We start from the raw sequence: 21,757 nt of genomic DNA, 5'->3' as shown, positions 1-21,757 counted from the left end.
CAAACACTTTAATCCTCCTCCTTTCGTGTGCCAATTTCTTCTTCATTGATGTCTTCTTGTAATTTAACCAATGTAATTTGGTTTGCACCACGCGTACCCTACAAGGCCACGGGGTAAACAAGAGGAGCAGCGGAGTAAACGAAGCACGGAACTTTCCAATGACCCGTCATGTGTTTAAAAAAAAATCATAATAATTTGTTGTCTGAAAGGAAATTTGTGTTAACTCATCATAGAATACATGCTAAATGATTTCAATATTGCTCTTATTGCACAGACAATAATTTCATTTGGAATTAGTAAAGAAATATTTGCTCTTTGGCAAGTTTTAATGTCCCCATCTGCTTACTTAGAGCAGTTCAACAAGTCTTTATACGGTAAAGAAATATCGCTGGCATACTTGACTTGATAGGGCCAAAACGTCTTCCATCTGTTAAAATCGGTTGTGCCTGTCTTCAGTGTTCCACCGTGTGGCCTCTCCCTCGATTCTGTTTTTGGTTGCGTTTCACTGAATTCACTGAAGACTTGGGCCCCCTGTCTCCTTATCTTAAGTCAACAGTCTCAAACTTGGGCCTTAAACTGGACAGTGATTTCAAACTCGATCGGCAAATTGGTGCCGTCGTTAAATCCAGCTTCTTTCACCTTAGACAGCTGGCCAAAATAAAACCTCTCCTCTCACATGAACACTTTGAGACAGTAATTCATGCCTTTGTCACATCCCGGCTCGATTACTGCAATGCCCTTTACTTTGGAGTCCGCCAGTCCTCCATTAAGCGCCTTCAGCTGGTCCAGAATGCCGCTGCTCGCCTCTTGACTGGTACTCGTAAGAGGGAGCACATAACTCCTACTCTGGCATCCCTTCACTGGCTCCCCATTCATTTTAGAGTTATTTTCAAGATCCTCTTATTTGTTTTCAAATCTCTGAATAATCTCGCGCCACCTTACCTCTCTGAGCTCATCCGCCCCTACACACCTGCCCGGCGCCTCAGGTCTGTGGACCAGACCTTATTAGAAGTACCAAGAACTAAACTGAGGCTCAGAGGGGATCGAGCCTTTTCTGTTGCTGGTCCCTCTCTCTGGAATGACCTCCCACTGAACATTCGGCAAGCCTCCTCGCTGCCCATCTTCAAAACCCTCCTCAAAACTCACTTGTATTCTTTGGCATTCGACTCAGCATGACTTAGATTTGTTCTTGGTTTTACTGTTTGGTGCTTTCTACCGCCTTTATTACCGATTTGTCTTACTGTTTATTGTGCATGTTAAATTGCTCCATGTACAGCACTTTGTATGCAGCGATGGCTGTTTGAAAGTGCTCTATAAATACTGTTGACTTGACTTGAATTCATTGTGGGGTGGGCATCAATCATTGCACCTGTCTCACCTACAAAGCTGCCGGTCTTCCCCTCGTCAGCCACACCTTCCTCTGCAGCATTCAGGCCAGCCTGAAGAGCCACCCGTTGCCACTAGTTCGGCAGTTACCTTCCCTGCGGCCCAGTTGTCACAACCAGCCCTCAAGTACACCTTGCTTTGCTTCCTCTGGCCGATTTTTGCTTCCTGCCTCCTTGACATGGCCCTCTGCCCTGACAATAAACCAGTACTGAGTTCACTATGTCTCCCTGTGGGTTCTGTGCTTGTCTGGAGCAAAGCTTAACAGAATCCAAATTTGGTTGATTTCACTTCCCCCCCCCCCCCCCCACAAATCAATACTATTGCTTCTGACACATATTAGATTGATATTTGACTAAAACCATTTTTTTACACACTATTGACCCATATGACGGGATGAAAATGCCTTCACTGAACACTACAACTCAAATTAATGAGCAAATCAAACATTGGAATCAGTGTGAGCCGTATTACACGAGGTACGACCTTTAGTCGTCTTGATCTCACAACCACAATTCCTATCTCCTTCAGAATCCACTTAACACATCCCAAGCATGGACCTGCAATGGTGCAAACAATGTACACCCAACAAAATACTGATAGAGTGCATGCAGGGGCGTAACATTGGCAGCCCATCAGCACGCCGCATCCCCAAAATCCTTCATGCCTTAAACCCTTGCAAACAAACTCACACAGACACAGCATTCAGTCCCTATTGTTCATTCTAAGGCATTCTCTTTCCCTCTGTAATCACAAGCCTATCTAGTGTAATGCAATTTTCTCTCCATTGTCGGAGGTGTTGCCCCCCCCCCATTCCCTATCTCTGCCTCTCGCTTCATATCAGCATCTCCTTCCCTCTCTTCCTTCCCTTTTATTCACTACTGATGTCGTCCCTCCAAACATGTTCAGCGTCAGCAGCACAATGGCGACTTGCTATCGAGCTCCGAGTGGAAGGATTAGCGATAACCGAGAAGCAAAGGATCGCACGGGCACATCTGCACAAACTTTGGCAGGCGCGGCACGTCATACATTACATGCACAGCAGCGCATTTATTCACCACGTCTTCACTTTTCTACTTCTAAAATCATCCCCCCCCCCCCCCCCCCCACACACACACACACTTCAACCTTATCTGCTGTGTGATTAGACTGCAGCATTCGGGCAATACTCCTGGCAGCTTTGTGGATATCGTGTTGCAGCAGGAGATTACCCTACACAGCCAGCGACTTGGGGTGAATCTATTATTAACAAATTAATAGTCATTTGTGCAGCAGAGGGGAATTATTCTTGTGCAGAATTTAGAGTACATTGCATGTGATAATCTAGTATCAATTTCATCTTCTTGCCACTTTTCCGCCAAAGTTGCAGCGCATACACAGTTTGCGAGCTCCCGTTAACAGCTGCACGCACATAGAAACAAAAGTTAATGTATTCACTCATCCATTATTAAGAGAAGGTAATGTAATGACCTTAAAAGCCCCAGAGTAGTTCCTGGAAATCCACATTTTAATTATCGGCCAATTAAACCGCAGAAGCAGGACCAAGGTGGCATTTTCATCACTCGAAACTTGCAGCCATGCTGTCATTCGCTTGGACCCGTGACAGCAACATTTTGGGAAGAATGACATCTTTTCAGCCTTCTAAATTGTGACTTTTATCAGAACTAAGGATCGATTTTGATTCTGTGCCTTGCTGTTGTCATTGCGTTTGTGAGTGGCTTGTGTATGTCAGTTTTCTTCTTAATATTCTGTCACATTAGTGACCTAATTGCTTGCCAACAGAAGTGAATTCAGCCCTAAGTGTAAATGCTTTTAAATCCACATCTGGATCTTGCACTGTACATTTAAAAAAAAAAAAAAAGTAATTTATATTTCTTGCTCTCAAAGCTTGCTGTCGAAATGGACACTGCCCTCTTTTTTGGAGTACATAGTTTCTGAACAAATGGAAAATGTGGACCACCTTGCAGGTGCCTCACTTCTAATAGCTGACATTATTTGATTGGCGGATGGTAAAAAAATAAAAACCAGACAGAGGTTAACTAAGGAGCGTCATTATGTTGTCTTAAAGTATTAAAGGCTCTACACAATAAATTCAAACTATAATTAGAGTGATGATAACGTACACAACTAATGAATACTATTTATGGACCTTCACAGCATGGTGACAGCATCAGGAGAAACGCTTGTTTAAGTGACATTTTGACGGGAGAGGAGGGTATGGATCCAAAAGTAGAAACAAATGTGCTTTGTTTGAAACCTAAACCCCTTTTCCACATAAAAAGGAAAAAAAAGCGAGTCATGGTTGTGGTATGGTCCTATTTTTATAAGTGCACTATTTAGAGGGATATGCTCAAAATTACCTTTCGCAAATGAAAAAAAGCCACAAACAGAATGTAGAACACACAAAGTGTCAGCTGAAACAAGTCCAATATTTACTCAGGCATATGAGTCTGAAGTGTGTGTGTGTGTGTGTGTGTGTGTGTGTGAGTGTGCGCGCGCGCTTGTGTCGGTGTGTGCGTGCATGTGTGGACGCTCGAGGGGGATTTCTGTTTTAAGTGGGTCAAAGTGGGGTTAGCCTCGTACTACTGTTTACACTCGTATTCTTACATCATTGCTGTCAACTGTAAAGGCAGAGCGGGTGGAAAAGGGAGGGGCAGGGAGGGCGGGCGGCGGGCAAAAGGGGAAAATAGAAGGTGACGCTGCCACCGCATAGAGAGGAGGAGAACAAGAAGATATGAAGAGAGGAGCGCTGATTAAAAGAAAAAAAAAGAGTCGTAAAACATCAGAGGCAAACGAAGGAGTGCTGCGAGTGCATCCTTTCATTTGAGGATCCCTCCCCCCTCCCCCCACCCCTCACTCCATTGTCTCAAAATCCCATTTCCCAGCTAATTTAGAAGCTTCTAAAATACACTCCGCTCCATACCTTAAGCCTAAGGCCACGACTAATCCCGTCTCCGCACACACATTTGCGCGAGCGTGCACAGGGGCGCGCACCCCATTCATCCTCCGCGCTTTTCAAAAGACTTCATCTTGGCGTAGTGGAAACGATTGAAGGATATTGAAAGCAAGCGTTTGAAGTACATGAGGGAATGCAGAGGAATCAAACTGTGAGCTAAATGCTATTAGACAGCTGTGTGCAGAGCCAGTGTAATATTAGATTTGATTGAATAGATGACTGCTGAATGTGGTGTAATATATAGAGCCGGAGAGGCTTTACGCGGGCGTAAATCAATATTGCAGCACTGCGTTAATCTCAGTCGCAGGAAGACGGCGAATGTGACGCTCAGAAATGGCCAACGCTGACACTTGTTTGGAATATGCGGGCCTGCTTGTTCCCGCTTCAAATGCGGCTTGTATGCCAGCGTGATGTTCGCCTTTGTTAATCCCAGAATTCAAATGTTCATTTCCTCAAGGGTGCGGGTCAAAGGCGTCCCCTGAAACTGTCAGATATTCAAAAGACGCGTCGTCTTTTTTTAATTTTATTTTTTTGAAAGGGATCGCTGATCCAAAAAGTGATCCGACATCACATAGCGACAGGTTTTTTTTTCCTCCGTTTGACATTTTTCATCTTTCACATCATTTAAGAAATGCACTTGGCCTTTTTGACTGGCTGCGCTACTGAATTTTGAACTCCACATTCAAGGAAGAGGTGAGGTGAACTGTTGCCTCCCTTTACAATCTGCAGGGCTGCCTGTCTTCAGCAATAGAATTCAAGACGCGATGAAAGAAACTTAAAAAAAAACGCTACAACCGAGCCACACCGTCCTACAAAACAGGAAGTAGAGCAAATATGCACTTTGAAATTAACTCATTCAGTACCAGCCAATTCTAGACCAAGTCCGAAAGGACGTTTAAAAACGTTTTTGGGAGTGAATGAGTTAAGATCAATTTGCATTAAATCTGCCTTAGTCTCTTTTTCGAGGTCCATCAATAAAAAGGGGACTGAGCCTATCATGCTCTAGATCAGTGGCAAGCAAGGCGCTACACCGGGGATAGGGGGTGCCATAGAAATCTGTGTAGCCCCACGTAGATACATTTTGACAGACCAGCATACAACTCACTATTAATCCATTCGGATGAACATCACAGAGACGGCCATTCCATCCCTGGGACAGACGTACGGCCATTTTTGGGACGCGGCCAAAAAGTGTTTAAAAAGGATGAAGCAATGACGGAAGGGGGACAGAGTGGAGCCAAACACTGCATTCTCTGAACAGGCTATTTCATTTCTAGCGTATTTTTATAGCAACACCGCCACCTAATGTACACTCAGATAACATAACAAAGTGCCTACGGACACCCATTTTACTATCAATCCAGCCGATTGAGAAAGCTGGCTGTGTTGTGTGTCTCTCGGTACCCGCCCACCATGGGACGGAAGCGCTTTAAAAGCACGAGGACGCGGAACGAAGAACGTATCGGGATATTAGGGTAAAGTGCCCATCTCTGGGTAGTCGTAATTAGTAGGAGCCCTGAGCTTCTTTGTCCTCAACGTGCGAGTCCTGTCTTGCAATGATCTTTTCTTTATTTCATAAAAAAAAATGACAAAGATTTATCTTTTAATACCGGCCACCTGCACCATCTTTTAGGTAGAGTCCCACCTCGTGGATATCTTTTAGCACCGTAAAAACATCGCTAAAAAAAGTCAGCTTGTGATGACCTTAAAATAACACCGTTAAAAGGCTGGGATAGCACCTCTTTGATCAGCTCAATAAACTGCCACAACAGTTTAGGACATTATCTGTAGATTATTGATATCAAAGAGGCTTCCTACTTTTGTAAACAACAGAAAGGCATGGGGGTTATTGGTCTGGTCGGAGAACTAAGCCCTCATGCCAATATCGGTTTGTGTCTACGTTCTCTTCCTGCCTGTGACTCCGTAATAAAATAAAGAAAGAAAGAAAGAAACAATAACCAAAAAAAAAAAGACTGACAGTTTGTGTGCATTTGAAAGCTTTCTGAAAGTCTCTTTTAAAATATTAGTTCGCGTGGTATGTGTTGTAAATGAATCCAGACTTCAAGTGTAATACGTTGCCCTGGGCGCTTGACATACAACAGCAAAGTGCTTAAAATGACCAGATAATCTATCCATTTATTAGCTAGCAGGGGGTCGGCATTTACGAGTAGGCCAATTTTCATTTAAATTTGTGGAGTGGTTGGTGTCGACCAAGGGAAAGTACGTTCTAGTTTTGTGCAGATTCTAATAAAACCACAGTGTGTTGGCTTTTTATAATATATTTCTTCACTTTGCAATTAACAAATAATAATAATGGGGGAAAACAGGCAGCGGAAGACGCATTTGGTCGGTTTTTCAAAATAAGTATAATTTGGTTTTGATTCAATCCAGAGAGTGTCATTTGCTTGTCATCCCCTCAATATCTGTCTGCTTTTCTCTCCACATCTATTTCTCTCGCCCTTGTGCCACCCTGCTCCTCTTCATCAGCACAGCCTCCACCGCCTTCCTCTCGATTTGTGTCTCCCTCCTCCACAAACCTCATGACTACCAAATGAATTTGTTGTCCCTGTTGTTCCGCAGCACCTTGGAAGATGCACATCTCACAAAATTTGACACTAATGCCATTAATATTCATTAAAAATTAAGCTTTAATTGTGTGTCTTTGGAAGAGAGAGAGAGAGAGAGAGAGAGAGCGGGAACATAAACACAGATACGAACATAGAGTACAAGTCAGATGATCTGCTGACACACCACGCGCCATGAAACCAAGGACAGGGAAGCTCTCGCGGCCGGCCGTTTGGCAAAACCACAAGAAGCACGCACAAATGAACATGTATACTTCACATCTCGCACAGGCATACACACCCATTGACTGACTTTGAAATGCATATTCATGCTAATCACATTGACCGAACCATAATTGAAGCCCACGTGGAGCTGCACGGTGCAACTCAAGGTTTGGTAAATATATTTTTTCATGTCGTGTTTGATGTTTTGCTCTTTTACAAAGTACACCGTATTTTACATAGCGACCATTACAAAGAACATATAACGGAGCAGATCTACGTTCCTGTGCTGTGACTGCTTTTGAAAAAGCAAAAAAAAAAAGAAGCAGTGTTGGCCCTCATGCAATTGACGGCCATTCATGCCATTCTGAAGACCGTTATTATCATGACGGGAAAGGTGACCATTAAAGGTGGAAATAGCCATGGCACCGCCTGGGTATATCTGTGTGTATCTTAATCGGTCCATTTGAAACATGGCCTTCTCCACTGCCGTGTGTGTGTGTGTGTGTGTGTGTGTGTGTGTCCTTCAATACGGATTCAAACGCAGCAATTCACCACCCCTTCAACACAAGGGTGAAGCCGCAGAACACACATACCATATATCCGCACGCAAGCAAGCCTTTCCTCGTGCCGGGATAAACAGACAACCAAATTCACAAGCACACAAGTACACACTCAAAGTGTGTGTTACAATCTTCGCCTGAGGATGATGTCAGATACACTGACAAGGTGCAGGGATGCCAACCCCAATCATCACCTCTCAGGAACGTTCTGAACATTTCGTCAGGAATGTTTCGATTTTGTCAGGAACACTTGTGTTTCGGTCTTAACAAACACACACCACCAGAAAGACTCCGAAGGTATTTATAACATGAAGTCATTAAATTAACTTATCACGTGCAGTATGACCGACGTTGTAACTCGATTGTAAAAAAAGAAAAGTAGTTTTGTGCCACATGGATGACATGTTATATTCCATGAAATGAATGCCAATTTTCTTTGATCTTTTCTCCATTTATTGTAAAAATGCATACCGGTATTTGATCTGGACAAATCATGCATCAGGTTTTCCCCCCAAATATGCATTTATTAAAAACTGAGAAAAAAAACTACTTTTGCTTCTGCAGCACTAGCGAAGGCAGCAGCAGCGGGTTGTTTACATCCGTGCTTTACACGTGCATTCAAGCCAGTGCTGGGCACCGTGAGCATGGTCCCGTTGCCGCTATGGTCCACGTGCTCCGAAGCCGTCGGCTTTCGAATGAGACGGACCTAACTATTTACCACGGAGGTAGTGCTAACACATACAGCCTCCATTTCAAAGTCGCGTGGGCCGCACTAACATGACATTTTCATATCAAGGCGGGGGCCTCAAACTAGCGTCCTGCGGGCCACATTTGGCCCGCCATTGCGACTTTGAGACCAAAGATTCCATGAATCTACCCATGCATGTTTTTGGACTGTGGGAGGAAACCGGGATACCCAGAGAAAACCCACGCAGGCTTGGGGAGAACATACAAAAACCAAAGCCCAGATTTGAACACTGGTCCACTGTACTGTGAGGCGCGGACATGCCGTTAACCACCTTGCCGCCCCCGACCGCATTCTTTTATTCTTATTCAAGCCAATAAGATTGAGCATTCCTACACATTTATTGATCGTCCCTGTTCCCGCTACTCCCATCTGTCCGCACACTTCAATTGCTCTGGCTTGAAATTAAAGCGGACGCCCACCCTAACTGGAGGAAACCCGCATGACTTTTGCTAAAACATGGAAGAACAATGGTGAAACATTGGCAAGCTTGACTTTGACATTTTGTGTGAGTGTGTTTTTTTTTTCCCCCCACTGTCTGTGAAGTCAGTATCCAGGAACAAATGTAACGGCATTTCCTAACAAATGGCAGCTAAATGAGGCCCCCAGGGTGCCGCGCTGCTAACTACTGGCATTGCTTTCTTTGTTCAGAGCCATTATGATTGTCCTAACCAATCCAAAACACCTCTTCCATTCTTGGTCATTTGCATTTGAATTGCTGTACAGCGGCACAAAAACCAACACAAATCAAAAAAAGGGGAGGAAAAAAAATGATGGAAGAAAATAACAGAGGTGGATTTCGGTCAAGCAATTAGCAAATGTCAGTCAAGAGTAGCGGTAAAAAAAAAAAAAAAACAGACTGCTTTAAAAAAAACGAAGTGTGAGACACGCATGCGGACTAACGAGAATGTAGAGCTGCATGCACCATACCGCGAGGAAAATATTTTGTTACATTATTTAGCTTCAACAGCTGTAAAGCACAAAAAAATCAATCACGGGACATTGTCATCTTTATAAAAGGGGATTTTCTGAGGCAGCTTTTCTTTTGGATCTGATGGAAAGTGCTTGTGATGTTGTTTCGACGGGAGCGAACATCGTTTTATTCAATTTCATGCAAAAGGAGACATACACTGTGCTATGGAATTCTCGATGAAGCTCTTGCGTTGAAATGTCACTTAATTGTGCTGGGGTCCCTTATCAAGTGTCCTGTAAGTGAGCTTTGGCATGCCGCGTGTCTATACCCACACATTAATGCATCTGTGTAAAATTCATCAAGCTTAAGTGCTCGTCAGAGGCAGCCAATCTGGGTGCAGCAGTCCTTGGGTTGCCGTGGCGATACGTGGGGACATTTAGAGGGCTCAGATAAACTCTGCCATTTAAAAGGTTATGACAATTAACGCAGCTCTCCGCAAATTACCACTGCCAGACCTTTACCCACGGACATCTCTCCTCCTTATCACCCGACACCCAGCCTCACTCCCCCTCTCCTCCTCGGCTGCCATTTGCCCTCCATCGCCGTCAGCCGTCGTCCCCGCATCCTTCCATCCCCCTTTTCGGCCAGCAGCGCTTTTATTATCAGGCTAATTAACAGAGTTCCTCAATTAATATTCAAATGGTGACCAATTAATGACACTGAACTTCGGGCGCCCCTCCCGCGCGTGGTGCACCCTCCGCTTTCACCGCCACCCCTTTTTCAGTCTCCTCGCTGACTTTCATTTCCTCTGTCTTGTCCCTTCAACCTCCCCATCCCACCTTCCCATAGCCAAGGTGAGCTTCAATTTCCGTGAGAGCGTGTGTGCGTGTGTGTGTGTGTGTGTGTGTATTTGTGTGCAGTGAGAGGAGGGAAAGAAATGCTGAAGGAGGCAGCAGACCACAGCGAGGGGATTGTAAAGCTAGGGGCCAGGCTGCAGAAAGGCTTGGCAACCTTTTAATTAACCCGGAGTGATTAAAAGCAAGGGAGGTGTAGGAGTGGAAAGAAAAGGAAAATGACAAACCGGTCGTGAAAGGGAAACGACTCCAAAGATTCAGCGACATGCCGAGTGCAACTTTTATTGGGGGCTAATTCTAATCCAGGACAAAGAATTATTTTGTGAAGGAAAGTGCAAAACTTGAAAGAAGAATGGATTCGAAATATGAAAGGTGGGTTTGGGCTCTGTCTGACCTGAGGGGCACATTTTATTTTCATGTTCACGTGCGTGGCAATTTGACACAGCTGTGCAAATCACACCGTCTGCTGATAGGGTATGTTTATGGTGCTCATTGCAAATGTGGGGCAAAGATAAACCTCTGAATCAGTTTAGTAGGTTTCCATGAAGGGAGCTTGTCTCCTCCAATCAGTTGAGAACAGCTCCCAAGAGGCAACTGTCACGACACGAACAGGAAATAGATAAGACCAATCGAGGAAAGGACCAGTCGGATCAGTTTCGCAGATGGACGGATGAGCTTTGCTTGAGTCTAGAAAGATCTTATGTGGAATGACTCGCCTCCTGAAATTCAAACCCAATACAACTCTGTAACATTTTTACAGTTCATACCAGGCCATAAAAGAACCAGGCTGTTTTCTTACATGTAATTCTTCCCCGGAGCATAAATGCTCAATGCATTCACATGTGCTGCAGCAACATTTTCTGCCATGGTTAAAAGTTGAATGATGGTAGCTGGCCTACGTCTCAAGTATTTAGTTCTGCCACACTTACGTGTACATTGCTCAATAAAAGCAACACATCATAAAAAAATAAAAATAATCGGAACATTTTTTTGAAATTACAATACTCTCGTTCACACACTCTCACATTTGGCTTTTTATGAGGACAGTAACAACATGTACACCAGGACAAGGGAAGGGGCCAAAGTATGCCCTGTGGTACCACCACTGAGAGTAATTGATCCTGCCGGTCATGCTATTCTAAAAGACAAACAAAACGCCGTAACTCGAACTGAATGTTTTCAATTGTTGCATCTTTAAGATAATGCACTTCTTCTAAAGACCGTAAACACATTTATGGGTGTTGGAGGACTTTTTAAAACTGAAAAGGCCTCTTTATATGGAATATGTTATTCTTTGAAAGTAATCTGGACAAGAAAAGTTGTGCAAAGGGTCCATTTGCCAGATAGAGAGCGAGAGACAGAGCGAGAGAGGGAGAGAGAGAGAGAGAGAGAGAGAGAGCTAGCTAGCTAGAGAGATAGCTAGATAGCTTTAAAATAAAACTAAGAAATAAGCCATCTAGTGCACAAAAACACCAGCCAAACTCCCTTTTTTTCCCAAAGCCTCTCTTTTTTGGCATTTTGTCCTTTGAGCCTTGACATCTGAGAACTATCTTTACAACCTGCGCTGCTCTTTGCAATCAGATGAGGTCATGGCAGGCACAACAGACTCAAAGAAATACGCTATTTTCAGTTCGATTTGCTACTAAACTAGCTCATAGTGCTTGGCTGCAGAGCTAATTCTTTGTCAAAGGAAGCTGGAATGGTTCCATCAGCGTGAAGATGTCCTCTGGCTAGGGTTAATGGGAGTGAAGTGGGCTGTGGGATGCTGCACAGAACGCCCGAAGATCAAAATAAAGAACGTGGCAGGTTGCTTTTCTCAATTTAACGTCGGGTCAAAAAGCAAGGGTCTAAAACACGATGATATCCTAATCTGCTACGGGTTTGCAATCTTTTGTGTGTTTGTGTGCACGTGTGTCTGCCTGCGTATTTGTAATCTGCTCCACGCGGCTCACATCATGCCTCATTTTAGCCCCGAATCACAAATAAAGGTCACCATTTGACCTTTTCACAGCTCAGAATTGCTGCCGTACATTCGGCTGATTTGTGTTCACGCCGACACACGTACACAAATCTGGCACAAAAGACGCACACTCACTCGAAGAGAAGAAACAGCTCTGATCTGAAGGATCACCAAATGCTCGGTTTGTAATCCCGGCCAGATGTGCTGCGTCGGTTCTATTTCCAACCATGTTTACTCTTGAATCATTAATAGAGGACAAGGCCTTTATATATATATATATATATATATATATATAGACTTGTTTTGATTCTGAATATGGAAATCGGATTCAGCTGCCGCTCAGTGGAGTGGCAGCGTTATATTCCAGTGGGATACAGAGCTGCAGGCCACCCCAAAACCAAAAAAAATAAAAAATCCCCAGCTATTTGCCTTATCAGCTTGAACAGAAAGCCTTGATGAAGCCGTTTTTCAAAATAACGACATTCTACAACCAACGTGTCATTGCTGACTTGCTTCACTGATTGATCTGACCGTGTTTAATCAGTTAAATGTAAAGAACATTTCAAAATGTCCCTTGTGTCTTTCTGTTTTTCCTGTATCTGGCCCTCAAGAGGTAAAGGTTTTGACACCTCTGCCTTACAGAACGCACACTTTTCATCGATGCGATCAGTCAGGTCATCGTTTCATCATATGCTGACTGTAGTGGCTGCAGTTTTCAGTGTCGAACAGCGCTGCATCATACAAAGAGCTCGGATCATGTATCTAAATGTGGTCAGACTATGGGAAGAGCTTGGGTTACGACGCAGTGAAGTCCCATCCACCTGCAAGCCACAACCACAACAACAAACACACTCTTAAAAGAATACCGCTAAATCAAAAAGCAGTTGGACCGTTTTTTTTTTTTGTTTCCTGTTGTGAAAAGGAAACCACAAAAGGATGTCTAGGACATAGCGGCACAGGTGCAAAAACAGCTATCGCCAGTCAGAATGTTCGAGTGGGAATATTGTACCTGGTGTATAAATGTCAGCATGGGTCACTTGTTGCCACATCATCGGCTAATGATGAAAACACATTGTTGCAATCACCAAATGTCAACCTGGCCATGGATTTCAGAGTTGGGGAGTGAATGTTTGTTCACTTGGACGCACAGTGTGTGAGTGTGTGTGTGTGTGTGTGTGTGTGTCTGTACAAGTCGTAGCACGCGTGCGCAGTTTAATGCAGTTGTCCAGCATTGTCAATATAGAGTTATTAAAACATCACTTCTGATCTTTGACAAGGACTTTGCGGCTTTCCGATTTCGTTCACCAACATTGCTGTGCTTTGCTTCCCCGTGTCTCGTCAGAGCTATTCTTTCCAGTCCGTTTTCATTGGAATCCCTTCCCAACTCGCTGTGTTGTTTCTCCCTGCGCCATTTTGTTCTGTTTCTATCCAGGCCACAGTCATTCCACACTGGCTGCACATCGGATAGAAAACACATGGGCAGCTATCACTGGACTCCAAAACAACATGAACTTAAACCCCCTCGTTTCTGACTGTGGGGAGAAAAGAAATTACAATAAAACGGCCCAGCGTCAGACTGAACACAGTCATTCGAGTTACAATCAGTTCATATGTGTGACTGTTTCACTACGATTAGGTTTTTAAGGGTGAGGCTGTTTATGAACTATGATTCACTTTTTTACTCAGAGAGAGAGAGAGAGGGGAGGAGTGGTGGGGGGGGTGCCAGAGTGAACAACTGTAATTGAAGTAGATAAATAAATCTTCTTTCTCATTCATGGTTCATTTGTCTTTATTTCAGCATGAGCCCAGCCTACAGAACCAAAACGTTTATTTCTAATAAATCGGATACTGTTTATTGTCATACAGATTATTTTTTTGAGCTTGTTAAAAAAATACATGGGAAGAGGACCTTGAAGAAAAATTATTTTCAGATTAAACCGCAACCATTGACAGAAAAAGAATTAGACTATTTTTCATTCAACCCTAATTATTTACTGCATCATTTTGTCCCAAAAATGTTTTAGCGAACCGATTGCTTTCATAACAGTGTTACACTTACATTGTTGAAATGATAAAACAATAAAATCCAATGACTATTTCTCTAATAGCAAATCCAAGCAGTATCATCTTGATGCGTGGAGGATTTTGACTGTTGGATCCGATTAGGGCACTGGTATCAAACTCAAGGCCCGGGGCCAGATCTGGCCCGCCACATCATTTTATGTGGCCCGCGAAAGCAAATCAAACATGCCAACTTCCATGATGCTTGCTAAAATCTCAACCAAAATTTTAAATTCTCATATGTAATAAATAAGAGAGGCATTTTCAGCATTTTGTTGTTGCTAAAAACCTCATTACAGAATCTTAAACAATAGTTGAATAAACCGTTATTATTGATTTTTTAAAAATTTGGTTTCAGTCATAGAGGCTCTCCAAGGGAAACGGTAACTAAAATGTGGCCCATGATAAAAATGAGTTTGACACCCCTGGATTAGGATATTCAGGTGCAATAAAAATCTCGTGGTCAGTGAGTGTGTATTCTAGTGTGTTGTTACCTGAGGCGGCGGTCGTGACTGCAGGTAAGGGCTCTGGTTCGGACCCGGAGGGGTCTGCTGCGGTGGACTGAAATAGGGCGGGGTTCCCTGCTGGCTTGCCTGCTGCTGCTGGCTGTAGCCGGCCATCCCCTGCTGGCTGTACGACGCCACCTGCCATAGTAGAATATCAGAGAAGTGGGAATTATTGGGGTCAACATTCCCTTTCAATCAAAAGCAGCGCACATACTGGATGTTGTCATCGACAAATTAGCAAGAAAGTACAGACTGCATAGTGAAGCATATACAGTGTGGCTGTCAGTCATATCAGAAAGTGATTGACTTGCAACTTCAACTGTGATGGAGTAACAACATACACACACACACACACACACACACACACACACACACACACACACACACACACACACACACACACACACAAACATCCCACACGGGTCAGCACAAATGGGCTTGTCTCCATTTTCCAATTCATGCGAATGTCCCTTGGCTAAAGGATCTCAATTTAGTGAGGCCGGGCTGACGACGGACTCCCAGCAGTCCTGTGCTTAATGAACTCGCACTGCAAAAAAGAGGCTCGCCAAATGTGTCATCCCCTTCAAATTATCTCCATCTCGCTTGGATTGCAGCTGGGATGAGGTGGATCAGATAGTGTGTCGCGATCGTCCTAGGCCGTAAAACTAATGAGGGACATGCGAATGAGCCGGGGCCTTCCAGAGAGTAGCTTGCCAAACGTCACCGCTTGCATTTCACGCCGGTTATGAGAAAGAACATGACAGAAAGACTGGCACACATTCAAATGTCGTCTTAATCCTTGTCATTTGTTATGACTACAGACACAGCCAGGTGCTCCTCTCAGGATTTCTGCCGAGTTGTGGGTTGTCTCCATCTCTCTCTCACACACACAAACACACACGGGCGCAGACAGACGCACGAATCGAACAGATGACTAAACATCATTTACAGCTGGCGGTAAAGCAATATGACAGCACTTTTCGTGTCATATTTTTTTCCTTCATGTCATGTTACTTTTTTTTTATTCCACCGTTCACGCCTTCCAAACAGCAGCCCGGCCAAAGCCTCGTTAAAAAGACGGCGCACAGGCTGTAAGTGGTGGGTGGCGCAAAGCTCATAGTTCACATCCACCTCCATGAGATGAACTCTGAAAGGTCCTCTTAAATCTTCTTTACAAAGAGGGGAAAACTCCCAGAATGATTCATATCGACAATCATGAGCGTGATGTCAGAACTACGAAGATCAAAAGCACGTGCTGCACATTTGTAGTTTTATTGTGAATCGGCCCGCTCATAAAAGTCTAGTTTGAAGTGATGGCCGGTGTGAAACGCGGTACGGTGTGGCTCACTGCGACAAATGGAGATGAATGCATGTGAAATAGTTCTGAAGAGTAACTCCTTTGAGAAGGTGGTAAAAAGAAATCGGCCATGGACGTTGTTACAATGATGCTTTCAATGGAGCTGATTGGGCAATTCGGAATACATTCCACTTCAATGGGAATTTGATTAGAAAGGACTGGTTCGTGTGTGTGTGTGTGTGTGTGTTTGTGTGTGTGTGGGTGTCGCGCACATTGAGTGAGTGTGTCATTAGGCCTTCGAGACAGACAGGGTGAGATTAGTCTCGCTGGCAGAGAGGTTAATAGTGCGGCCTTGCTCGTGCCAACAGCTCCACTGGATTCATTACTGCCAACCGGGACAGCGTATCACGTACGTGCTCGCACGCACACACACACACACACACACACACACACACACACACACACACACACACGTTTGTGCTGTTGATGCTAAAATGCCAAAATACACTTTGCACATGTCATTATGTGTATTTATGTTTGAAAAAGATAACGTCTGCGTACACAAAGGCTGGTCTCGGGGGAGGGGGGGGGGGGGCGGTGAATGCTTTGACCTCTCTAAAAGTGGACACAGCAACTTAACCAGGAGAAAATGATGTGGATGAGACCAACATCAATTTACATTCATGCTGAAAGGTTGTGTTCTCGTTCATACAAGTCCATCCATCCATTTTCCGATCCGCTTTATCCTCACAAGGGTCGCGGGGGGTGCTGGAGCCTATCTCAGCTGTCTTGGGGCAGTAGGCGGGGGGACACCCTGAACCGGTTGCCAGCTGATCGCAGCTGCACGCAGAGACGAACAACCATCTGCGCTCACACTCACATCCAGGGACAATTTTGAGTGTCCCATTCACCTGCCACGCATGTTTTTGGAATGTGAAAAAAACGGAGTACCTGGAGAAAACCCACACAGGTATGGGGAGAACATGCAAACTCCACACAAGAAGGCCAGAGCCGGGATCGAACCCACAACCTCTGCACTGTGATCAAAATAACTTTACGTCATCAGCCATTTTCAGACACCTTTGGCTTATTTTCTCATTTGAAATGCATTCACACACACGCACAGACACACACACACACACACACCTATGTTTGGTCTCCAACGCACTGTCCTGTAGAGAGCAGTGTTCAGATATACTCTGACTAAAAGTATACAAGGGAGATAAGTCCACCTGATGTTCTGGTGACTCTTCAAAAAAAATAAAAATAAAAAAATGCCTATGTGCAGAAAATATGGCAATTTTCTGCCTTTTGCTCCACTCGGGTGCATCAACCAGATAATGCTGCGTTCTACCCACAGTGTCTTGGCATGTAAACAGTGTCAAATATAATGAAATGACAACTGACGCTAGGTGTGAAATGACACATAATACGCATCCCGTGAAGCAAATAGTTCACCATGAACTGCAAAGAGAGTGTGATGAAGTACAAAAAGCCCAAGACACGTAAACATTTCAAAACTTACAAGAACCCAATCATAAAAGCCCGTCTGTGAATAAAAACACAGACGTGCTTTTCCAATAATAAAACGTCGGGATTTTGTTTTCCTCCAATAGACCATTTAAAAGTGACACAGCTCGTAATTAAATTGGGCCATCGATTAAGAGAAATAATGTTGGCAAATATGCGATAAGTCGGGCAAGTGAGCGGCACTGCAGGTCACTGCTTTCCAATGAACCGGTCGACTTATCGCACCAACCGAAAACATGCGCACACAGTCTCGTCAGTTACATACCATAGTGTAAAAAAAAAAGACTGTTGAACACAACTGTCAGGTTAAAGATGAAATGAAAGATGCTCGAGACAGAAGGCTGGGCGGAGAGGAAATAGATGGGGAGGATGTCGACTTCTATAGTGTACAAAGTGATGTCGGATATGATAATGCAGCGATAGTGACAGTGAGATATGTGAACATAATGAGGGAAGAAAAGGGGATGAAGCGAGAGCCAGGCGTAAGGTTGAGGACAAAGTGGAAAAAAAAATATGAGTTTATAAATAAGAAACACGAAGAATGTCATCCTCTAAAGGCCACTTAAGTTTGAGGGTGTGCATGTGTACACATGCGAGTAAATACGCATTCCCTGGCCACATTGTCATATGTGCAGTTGACCGAGATCCAAGACAAACAAACAAACTGTGCCGTCAGGAAGACAACAATGCTCACTTTTTTACCTGACACCGATATGGTTTCAATATGTCATGTTTATGAATGATTTTGCATGCTACCGTGGTGTAAATCTGAATATTTTCCTAAATGTAGTCTCGCTTCAATGTTGAAAGAGTTCCCAGTCAGTTTGCCCTGTAAAAGCTACCCAGCGATAAAAATGGATCAGGAGCTAAAATGAAGTAACATGTTCCCCATTTCCACATTACATATTTATGCTCGACACTTTGGTGAGCATGATCAGCGAATTTTCTTTGTGGATTGTTGGTGGTGCAGTATCAAACAACTATACTAATTTGTCACCTGAACAGATTCGACCACTAAAATCAAGAGTAAAATAAGTCAGTCTGACAATATCACATATCCACTCATATCTTATGTTGGCGACAGAAACATCAGTTCTGGTTTTTAGGCCAGAGTCAGCCCCAAACAACAAGCGCGTGAAGGGGGATCTGCATCAACGAGCTCATGATTAAACATACAGGAAACGAACGAGCACTCGTTACGTCCTCACATCTCTCCCCCAAGGTGACGGCACTCTTGAATCTCCGCACCTCCTTTTGATCTCACAATCTTTCCTTTTCCATCCTCGTATGTGGAGGAAAAGCGGTGGGCATTAACTCCTGAAGCAAGAAGCTGTCCTCGGAGGAGGGAGGGGACGGCTGTGATTATGCAGAACAGTAACATGAGCCTGCACACGAAATCAGATTAATCGGGCACAGACTAGTAAAGACAGAGTTAAAGTATGGACAGTGTATGTATGTTTATTTGTATGATCAAGTTGCAGTCGTTTGAAGGTTTATAATGACAGTTAGCTTGTCTATGGACAATAAATGGCAGAGGTTTTGGTTGAACATGCCCCTTGAAGACACATGAACTTGTATATGCAGGCATTACAAGACGTACATGTTCTTGTAATACATTTTATGCCTGCAATTTGTTTTTCGTGGCGGTGCAGGTGATCGGAAATCAGCAAAATACGATTTCACTGCAAGATCTCCACTTGCGGATGATGTGACATTTTATATATACTGTCGATATTTTTTTTAAATGCTTGGACCTGAAAAAAAGGTTTTAATCTTTGGTTTCATTCAATACAGTATTGTATGAGTAATCATTTTAAAAAATAAAGATGACTCCATCGCGGATTTCACTTATCACGGGTTCTTTTTGGAACGTAACCCCCACGATTAATGAGGGATTACTGGACACCACACTTATGTGGCAGAATGAAGTTGTCATGTTGAACGCGAAACAAATAGTATGCCAAAATATTTGGTACGTTTAACCTGTCTTTCATATTATTCATTGCTTCATTTGCCTTTATTTTACTCATCTATAATGCACAATAGATCTGATATTGTTTGTTTGTCTGAAAGATACACGCATAGAAAAAAGACCTAAAAAAAATTACAAATCAAATCGCATTTGCAATTTCATTCTTCATAATCGTTCAACCTTAATCCCATTAGAATTTTCAGTGGCTTGTCTGCCACACTTTTTAGTACATAGTTTCTTCCTGAAGAAAATATTTTTCGAGCTTGCCGCTGTCTTGGATTTTTTGGGTATGTTTTTTGTATTGCTACGTACTATTATGTCACTGAAAGTAGACCAATAATCATAATCAGTAAATCAATCAAAATGTACCTGCAAGTGAGGACACACACACGGTCTATAGCATAGCAACTTGCAAAAATCAAATCTTGAACAGTTTTTTTTTTTTCTAAATAACATTTGGTGAGGGCGGCCCGGTAGTCCAGTGGTTAGCACGTCGACTTCACAGTGCAGAGGTACCGGGTTCAATCCGGGCTTGCGTGGGTTCTCTCCGGGTGCTCCGGTTTCCTCCCACATTCCAAAAACATGCATGGCAGGCTAATTGGACACTCTAAATTGTCCCTAGGTGTGAGTGTGGGCGTGCATGGTTGTTTGTCTCTGTGTGCCCTGCGATTGGCTGGCAACCAATTCAGGGTGTCCCCCGCCTACTGCCCGAAGACAGCTGGGATAGGTTCCAGCACCCCCCGCGACCCTAGTGAGGATCAAGCGGCTCGGAAGATGAATGAACATTTGGTGAGGTCATATTGACTGTTTTCTACATGTGATGTGCCTTGTCGACTCCCTTTCAATGTAGCTCCCATTTCTAAAGAAACATTGTTCTCATTCCTCCCTTGTTTTGTTCAAGGTCAAAACCTTGTCACATTCACATCATGTGGGAGATAAAAGAAGTGTGTCACAGGCATTTTGTTGCTAGATCGCTTTGACTTGTGCTGCTTGTGTTGAGCTGTAAAAAAAAAAAAAAGAAATTTTGAAGGAGCTTAATGCTTATTATGTGTTAATGCTCTCTACGAGTCAACTGCAGGTTTTTGCAAGCGGCTCTGGGCCCCTTGCCATCGACTCCAAATGTTTTCCCCACTAAACTCGTGACCCCAATCAGAGGCCAAAAGAGGCACACGGGTTGGTTGTGAAGCAGGAAAGGGAGAGAAGACAGTGAAAGAAAATGGGATTCATTTGGGAGTCAAAAATGGATCTTGCATGTGAGCTAGAGGGAGTTAGCAATGTACAGCTATTAAGCTCATTTAAAGTCTGCTTTTAGAATATTAGAAGGTTGGTTACTACATTACTGATGACCAAACTTCTCTATGCAACATGTGATGTTTGTGCACAGTAATTTATAAGTCGTGTAGGAAAGTTGGAGGGTATGTGGGACAATGGTGAGAAAAAAAAAAGCTTGTGAACTCGCATCACCACAGCCTATTACATTACCTAAGTTGCTGGCACTCTAATGTGCCAATGTGTTAAATGATACTCATGCATTAAACTGTCAAGTAGCTTGGGGTCAGAACAGACACTGACAATTTTGGAAGGATCGGCAGCTCCGCTTCACATTTCCACAACATTAGTCTGTTTGCGAGCCCTCGATCAGTAAATCAGTTCTGTTGGGCAAAGGAACTGTATAATTTCTCCATTGTGAGACGATCAAATATTTTTTGATTCTGATAACATGTCCTTGAGCCTCGAAACGGCATTGATGCTCTTAAAACACCCGTGAACTTTTTTCAATCGTAAAAAATAAAAAATACAACATTTGAATGTCTCTTTTAGTTATGAATGAAACTTACACTAAATTGGACTTGATAAGGAGACAATTAGAAATGGTTCCCAGGTGTTCCAATAACATTTACGTGGCGTGCTCTGCATAAAAAATATATATACAGTGTATATATATATATATATATAAGGGACAAAATTATATGACACACTATTTCCTTGTTTTGTAAAAAATAAGCAGTCACGCGCATAAAAAACGCTCCTGACACCTCAAAGGCTTTGGCCTGTTGCCGCGAAACGTGAGTGTGTCTGCCATTTTGGATGTGGCAGATGTATGCCCAAAAGCATCACAAGTAAATAGGCTTAACTTTGTTAAGAGACAACCTCCAAAAATGAACAAAGTTGATGCTTCTCTGATTCACAGTAAAACAAACACAGACACCGAAACCAAGTCTTGTACAATG

The 21,757-nt window shown here is 43.4% G+C and overlaps 1 protein-coding gene across 1 annotated transcript in view; it reads right to left on the bottom strand.

The window, feature by feature from the left end:
* arid1b (AT-rich interactive domain 1B) overlaps positions 1-21,757 on the bottom strand; it is a 165,251-nt gene that overhangs the window by 103,401 nt on the left and 40,093 nt on the right. Inside the window, exon 3 of the mRNA XM_086126861.1 lies at positions 14,716-14,865. Within this exon, the coding sequence (XP_085982987.1) occupies positions 14,716-14,865 (150 nt within the window). The remainder of the gene's footprint in view (positions 1-14,715; positions 14,866-21,757) is intronic.

Source organism: Hippocampus guttulatus, chromosome 13, assembly GCF_054856545.1.
Source record: "Hippocampus guttulatus isolate MCC_2025c chromosome 13, RoL_Hgut_1.0, whole genome shotgun sequence".
NCBI lineage: Eukaryota > Metazoa > Chordata > Actinopteri > Syngnathiformes > Syngnathidae > Hippocampus > Hippocampus guttulatus.
The sequence above is the reverse complement of the archived record's forward strand: the minus strand, read 5'-3'. Positions and strand labels throughout refer to the sequence as shown.